At 38.4% G+C, this 7,875-nt stretch overlaps 1 protein-coding gene across 1 annotated transcript; it reads right to left on the bottom strand.

The window, feature by feature from the left end:
- Positions 1 to 223: 223 nt before the first annotated feature.
- Positions 224 to 6,580, bottom strand: rp9 (RP9 pre-mRNA splicing factor). Its single transcript, XM_083925758.1, has 6 exons — positions 6,332 to 6,580; positions 5,467 to 5,497; positions 5,258 to 5,387; positions 3,348 to 3,439; positions 2,769 to 2,830; positions 224 to 1,143 (listed from the first exon to the last, which is right to left on the bottom strand). The coding sequence occupies exons 1-6, from the start codon at positions 6,475 to 6,477 to the stop codon at positions 936 to 938; spliced, it is 669 nt and encodes a 222-aa protein (XP_083781884.1). The 5' UTR covers positions 6,478 to 6,580; the 3' UTR covers positions 224 to 935.
- Positions 6,581 to 7,875: the final 1,295 nt, after the last annotated feature.

Raw genomic sequence — 7,875 nt, 5'->3', positions numbered from 1 at the left:
AAAAAACGTTCTTTGCCTTACAGGAAGGTCAGGGCGGTACAGCGCCATGCACTTTTTAATGATCAGACTTGTACGTGAGGTCTCGCTGCTCCGTCCTCAAAAGATTAAGACTTCATCAGTATGAAAAATAGTCATACATTAAGTCAAGGACAAAATTAACATCTTTGTTTTTGCAGGCTAGAGCCGGGTAAATATGTGAGGAAGAGAGCCATCTTTATTCCCAGAATAAGAGAGCACATTCACGTACATTCTTTCCTCATCTCTGTGGCTGTTTTTTTTTTTTTCAGAGCAAATGAGCATATTCCAACCTCAAATCATTCCAAATATTTATGTACAGTCAAGCATTTAAACATTCGGGCTTGTGTGGAAGACAAAATCTTACTGTACTTATTTCCACCTCTGCGTTTAACACACTCTACAATCAAAGTATTTAATACCAGCGAGATGGCAGGGATACAAAAATATGGTGGAAAATAAAATCTCTTAATAACACACTAGATTTTGCTGACATGCTATCTTAATGGACCCTGTAAAAGCACATTATCTTTTACACCAGCGGGCTCATTTCATATGATTTAAGATTCATTACCCATGCAGCTAATGCTTTTTGACACACACATATGCACCGAGGCACACATACACACACTTAAGCCGCTGTGCCATATGACCCTGTGCTGTACGATCCGACAGAGAGGATGCAGATGTGAGCAGCCAACCCGGAGAGAGTGAAACGGCTGGGAGAAGTCATGCACGGTGGACTTGCACTTTCAACCTGCAAAAAAACGGCTTAGAAGGGTCTTCAGAGTGCAATTCCTACCCAGGCACTGCAGAACACACTTCACTGCTGTGTAATATTGTACCTTTGTTATACTTCATTCAGTCTCTTCCTACATTAAAGCATGTAGCATACAAGTACATATATATTAGCCAAACACTTAATCTGAATCTGAACAGTCACTGGTTTTGGAAGACTTGTGCTTTTGTTTTCTTTTTCTCTTCTTCTTGTCTTTCTTCTTTTTGTCCTTCCTCTTTTTCCGTTTCTTGCTGCGATGGCGGTCGGACGAGGAGGAGGAAGACAGGGACGAGGAGCTGTCTGAATTGGAGGAAGTGGTGTCCTGAAGCATCTGCTGCAGCTGCTGGATCCTAGAAAAACAGAAGGGAAGGGCGGGGAAGAGAGGAGAAGAGGAAGTGGGATTAGAGTAAAGGAGGTTAACACAACTGATGCACACTCGGATGCCCGGGTTGGCGAGCATCTGAAGTGTCCTTGAGAAAGACACTTTCTCTGTCCCAGTGCTGGCATTTCTGGACTGTTTGTCGAGCGCCTACTTGTGTTACATATTTCCAGTAGCTGTGCCCAAATAGCTGTTAAAATTGCAGGTGTGGGGAGGATTTTCAGAACACACTGGGACACTTCAGGATAATGGGGTCATCCTGACGGTTAAATATGAGATCCGAGCTCAGATTACTAAAGAAGATCAGATAACTTTCCCCTAAACCTTGACAGAGGTTTAGTAATTAGGTTAAGTAATTTAAACTGTACATGGTGCACGGTTTTGTCTGGCCAGGAAAGAAGTCAACAGTAAACGCAATATACTTCCTCATCTGGTGAATATCTACTTGTACAGAGCCAAATAAAGTTCAAGTAGGACAATTAAAACAACACATTACAGAATGAATGAGGAAGCACCACCCTGCTTAATGAAATAGAAAACATTTGTCAGAAAGAAAGGAAAAAAAGGGACATACAGTATCAGAGGCCACTGGAGTACATGCCCCTTAATTAGCTCAGAGAAAATTGTTTGAAGACATCCAGAAACTGAACTGTAAAGCCATGAAGGTGTCTCTCTCAGAAAAGGTTGAAATGCTCTTGTAAAAGTGTCCATCAAGCCTCATTACGGCAGGGTTGATCTCACAAAGCAGCTTCATTATTTGAGCACTTGGGATGTCGTGCTACTCTTTAAAGGGTACCTCTGGTGCTCAAAGTGAACTCCATGAAAGCACTTCAAAACCTACAGCTAAATTATAAAAATGTCTCTTCTCTCAGCTCAAATAGGTTAGTTTTCTCAAATGCACTTTTGAAAGAAAAAGTATCATTCCTGCAAACTGTCAGGCAGGCATCAGAATTCACAATGAATGAGAACACATCTTTATACGAAAGCAACAGGCTGCAATAGCCAGTGAACTCTCAAACAGTATACTTTTACCACAAAAAAATGTATACAAATAGGAAAGAAAAGTCTGAAAGATTTGATGGGCAATGCAAAACAAGACATTTTGGGAACGCAGATCTAGAAATAACTGGCCCAAGGACCGATATCCGACTGGCTGAGTGCAAAAAAAAGAACTTTCAAAGTGAATATAGATGCAAAAACTAAGTTATTTCTACAATTTCATCATTAAATGTTCACAAGGACAGCGTGAGACACAATACTGTATATGCATTTAGAAAGCTCCACTGGCCTGTGAATAACCTTTCTGTAATGCACACGCACACACCTCAAATTCAAACACCCTTGTGTCAAACACAATTTGCTGGAAATCGGCACAGAGAACCAGGCGCTATGACTGAATTTTCAGGTCATCTACGTAAGAGTCCCACTGCGCTGTGGGGAAACAGTAAACAAACGAAAAAAAACCTGTGAAGTGAATGATATAACTTTCTGCAGCTTCAAAACTGTCTTTTGAAGTTTAAATATCTGGTTCTTATTCAGGGAAATTATAGCAAAGGATAAAAGCAACATGCATGTCTGAAAAAAAATAGTATGTACCTGGTTTCCTTTTCATTCCTTTTGTTTTCCCGAATGACGTCATACATTGGGTCTTCATGAGCCTAAAAATCCAAAATGCAATCTGTCATTACGTACTATGAAGAAATAATAATAAAAAAAAAACATGCATGGTTAGAATAACAGTTTCTGCTTTTCACATTAGATCCAGGTAATGAGCCCTTCAACACACTCCAGTCATTGTACTGATTCTACTGATGTGTCAGCATTTTTTTTAAAACCTCCCTGTGACAATACAAAGGTATGAAAATATGATACAGTTGCATTTATGGTAATCACTGCAGAGGCTGTGTTCCCGCAGTAGGTATTACTCCGTTACAGACTCATTGGAACAGGCTGTGAGAACAAGTCTGCTGCCCACATGGTCCTCAGTGTAAACTAAATATGCCCCAAATCTGTAGTTAGCCTTGGCCCAGCTCTCCGACAAAAACGTTTGTCTCCGTCACAGCACCTTGACCCTGCCTCAACTCAACCTACATTCTTAGAGGACGGTTTTTTAATACCTTCTCTAAATAACTATGGGTGGTCTTGTTTTCTTTCCTAAGAAGCTAACAAACTCACCACTCTGAACTGCTCTAGTTTCTGGTTGCCTTTGATGAAGAACGGACACTCCTTATCTCCTGTTCTGTGGCCGTAGCGCTTGCATCTCCAACCTGCGGCAAGGGAAACAAATAAATATAATCTTTTTGAGGTTGGGACAAAATAACTGATGTGACAGCACTGCTAGAAAATGAATCAAACATGTGCATGAAAGTACAGTCTTGACCTTGGAATAGTTGTTTAATGGTAGTTTACCAAAACAATCTTAACTCAAGCACCACCTACGAGCTTGAGCTTCCAACTACATCCTGTGGCCATGACCACCAGGACTTAAGTTCTATACTTGCGGACTAAACCAATTTGATAAACGAGCAAACTCGGTTCACTGATGAAGGTTCTGATTTGATGAAGCTCCAGAAAAAGCTAATGAACCTTGATTTAAAATTGTATTCATTGTAGTTTCTTTGTTAAAGGGTAGGTGCTAAAACAAAGTGTTTCAGACGGACAGCATGATAAAAATGTTGGCTTTCTTTTTTTTAACATTAAAGTATGTAAAATGTTCCTGAAGAAACCCAAAGTATGAACCTGAACCTGAGAAAGAGCCTCATATGTGACCCCTTAACTCCCCTACTTTATAAGAGCACACAGGTCCACAGAAAAACAGTAAATTATGGTAAAGACATTTTTGTGTTTGTCTGTGTAATTCAAAAACTCAAAGGAAGCAACTCACACTCAAACAACCCTGCTTGTGTAGCGCTGTGTTGCAAAATGCACGCCCGGTTATACAGTATAAGACAGACCAAAGGATCCAAAGGACCAGAAATCAAGTCATCACATGTGGCTTCACTGAAAAGAAGTGAAAACAATTGGTGTCCAATTTGCACACTGTTTTACGGTTCGACACTTAAAGTGTCAGTTTAGCTGCCATAAATAACTCAAGAGTTTCTGTAAAGTGAGACCACAAAGTCTGTGTTTATCCTCTAAAACGTAGTTCAAAATTGTTTACTTAGATTTTTCATGGCCATATCATTCACTCTCTCCGTTCCTTTAAGCAGGATGACACGTTCAGACATTTTCTCAAAGGATTAGGTAAAGCAAGCAATGCTCAGATTCCGCAGAACAAATGCCAACCTGTGAAGTGCGTGCGTGTGTGTGTGTGTGTGTGTGTGTGTGTGTGTGTGTGTGTGTGTGTGTGTGTGTGTGTGTGTGTGTGTGTGTGTGTGTGTGTGTGTGTGTGTAGTCTCCCTACGTCCCTGGCTGTGCATGCAGCATGAAAATGAGTGGGACGAAGGAATGAATGGACACTGAATATAGGGAGAGTCTTTGTCAGACCAAAAAGACACAAGGTAATCTCCTTGTCCTCACCAGTTTTAATCTCTAGCAGCAGGCAAACGATAGACGCAGTGCTAATTATCAAGTTCTTATGGTTTCATTTGTCACCTATAAAGGCCGCTGCCCACACGTGGTGGATATTTACCCCCACCTACAGTTCCTGAACTATAAGTGCTGCTGTTTCTTCTAAAGTCAATATAAACATTATTTATATACAGGGTGCCTCCAAAATCTATCAGCAAGAGCTTTTTCATCATAATTAAAAGGGGGAATAAATTCAAATTTGACCTATGAGAAGACAGCAACCCTTTCTTGAGCTGAAGTACTGAATAACGGAAACACCTTAGATTGATACAACAGTATTCTAAATCATTCAACCACGGTCAAAGGAATTTAAAGATGAGATGTCAAAACGCTAAAAAGTATTTCAAAGTCGTTCATAGGGCAGATTTCCCTCTCTCTTTATAAAAGTGTTTCATTACAGATGAGCTTAACCTCTGACACAAACCCATCAGTAACAGGGATCAGCACATGTATCTCTCTCATCGGAAACCCCCAGCTTATACTGCATGTTGATGAATGAGTCTAACTGGACTCACACTGCATCACCTTCACCTCCTTCCCCAGAGGCATCCACAGCCCCCTGGTAGGGGCGTGTGCCAGGAAGCTCCTGGCTGCTTCATTTCCTGGTTCAGCAGGAATACAGTCCTCTGGTTTGTCCTCGTGCTCCTACAGCAACAACAACTGCGTCAAGTTCTAAACAACATTTCTTTAAAACTTCTTGGCATTTTAGCGTGAGCAATGTTACCTTGATGAGTCCTGGTGGAGGTTTCTCATAGCTGCATGAAAGAAAGAACACTAACATTAATTTACAGAGTAGAGTAGTCTGAAACTGATATCAAAAGGGCAATTCAAAAAATGTGATAATCCTCTTATACTTTAAATAAATTATGTAAATAATAAATAAATGGAAGCCTAAATACGTAAATATGTTTGTTTTCTTTTTTGTGGTGTGTGTATATACATACAGTATGTAGCAAACAATGTTAAAGTGTTAATGATAGGATATTATATAAATATGAAGTGGTTCATTATGATTAATAGTATAAAGTTGTGGTAAAGTGGTTGGATTGAATAAGCCATTGCTTCTTTGTTTTCCTTTTTGGGACATGTTAAGTTTATGTTTTTGTTCATTTAGCTTTTATTGTATTCTTTTTTATTTATTTTACATGTTCGAAATAAAGCATTTATTCATTCATAACTACGAGAAGGCTATTTTAAAAATGCAATTAGAATTTGTTATGATGTATGTGTATTTAAATGTGTGCTCTTTGATTACTATATTCCTATATCATCTATTTTATTTTTCATTCTCTAATCAAGTCTCACTTTTAAAAGGATATATGTATATATTTTGTTAAAGTCTCAAATAAATAAATAAATATAAATCAATAAATCAATAAGTGTGAAAAAAAATTGCATAAATAAAAATATAAAATAATTTAGTAAGAATCTAAATAAAATAAATGAAAACAATAGTAAGTGTGCATAAAAGAAACAGTAAATAAAAACAGTAAGTGAGGATTACTTGCAGTAAGAGAGAAAACTGGCCAAATGAAATGTATAATTAATGGCTAAGTTTGCGAGCTCCAACAGAAACAACACTGACTCACAAAGTCTCGACGTGTTTGAGTTGCTGCACTTCTTGGTTGAGTTTCTTCGTGTGCGTCTTGAGTTTCTCCAGGTCGTGTTTGGAGGACTTGTGTCTCTTGTGCTCCCGTCGTTCGTCCTTCTCGCTTCTTCGCTTCCTCCCCGACATTGGCCTGATATTAACAAACTGTGCCCCCGGGAAACCATTAACTTATAAAAACAATGCTGCATGCAAGGGTAACGTGTTAGCTTTAAAGTGAGAAAGCTGTCACCGTGCTAACCAGCAGCTAACTAGCATGTCTCTGCTGCTGCTGCTGCCGCTGTACTTCCTGTGAAGGCACGTCGGTAAATTAAAGTGCAGCGCCACCTGCAGGACACAGGCGGTAACACGTGAAGTGCTGCTGGACTGAAAACTGCATTTTAATGCCCAAAGCAATTTCAGTCAAAAAGCAACCGGACTTGGTTATTTGTTATTTAGAATATTTAAAAAAATAACCAAATCCAGTTGCGTTTTGACTGAAACGATGACCTGGGCAAATGAGAACATTCACAGGCCCCCTGTCTTTGAATGCAGACAAGACTGTAGTTTCTCTAAATATGACAAAGCACATTATTATTGTTCTGTATTTATTGAATCGCAAAATTGCACCTTTCTGTTCAGTATTTTCTTCATACTTAATTACATGATTTTATCCATGTAATGGGGGAGAAAAACTTTGCATTTTCTGCTACTTAAGACTTCTACTTCACTACATTTCAGGGGGAAATATTATTTTTACTCAGTTCAATTACATTTTATTTACAGATCCGAATCATAACAAAAGACACTTATCTCAAGGCACTTTATATAGAGAGTAGGGCTAGACCCTACTGACTTATTTATGATTCACAGACACACAATTCCCCCATGAGCAGGTCGCAAAATCTATAATAATAATAATAATAATAATAATACCTGTACACTCCACTACATTCATTTGGCCACTTTAGTTAGTAGTTATTTTGCAGATTCAGATAAATTATACCACATATTATCTATAGATTATGATGTATTATTATTGTTTGCTATTGGTGAAAGTCACACCCTACCATGCAGTATACACTGTATAGTAAAATAATAATGAGACCCACCTTTACCAGACTGAAACAGGCTATTCTGCATAATAAGTACTCTACTAAGTATATGTTGATGCTAATACATTTATACTTTTACTTAAGTAACATTTTGAACACAGAACTCTTCTTCCACCTCTGGAGTGTGGTCTAGACCTACTCTATATGTAAAGTGTCTTTAGATAACCTTTGTTGTGATTTGGTATTATAAATCAAATAAAATATAATTGAATTTCTCTGCATTCACTCATTTCTAACTTATACCTCCCTTAGTTTTACATGTAAACTGATTGGTTCTATTGTGACCAAATTTTTTGGGGATGAATACGGTATATTTTAAGTGTAAAGACATACAAATAAAACATTCTCAGTAAATGCAGCTGGATTCATGACGTATTTACATCTATATCTGCAGAGACATGCCTGTAACACTTGCCAAAGTGGCAGTATAAGA

Source organism: Echiichthys vipera (assembly GCF_963691815.1).
Source record: "Echiichthys vipera genome assembly, chromosome: 13".
Taxonomy (NCBI): domain Eukaryota; kingdom Metazoa; phylum Chordata; class Actinopteri; order Perciformes; family Trachinidae; genus Echiichthys; species Echiichthys vipera.
Note: the sequence above shows the minus strand (reverse complement) of the source record. Positions and strands in the feature narration are given on the sequence as shown.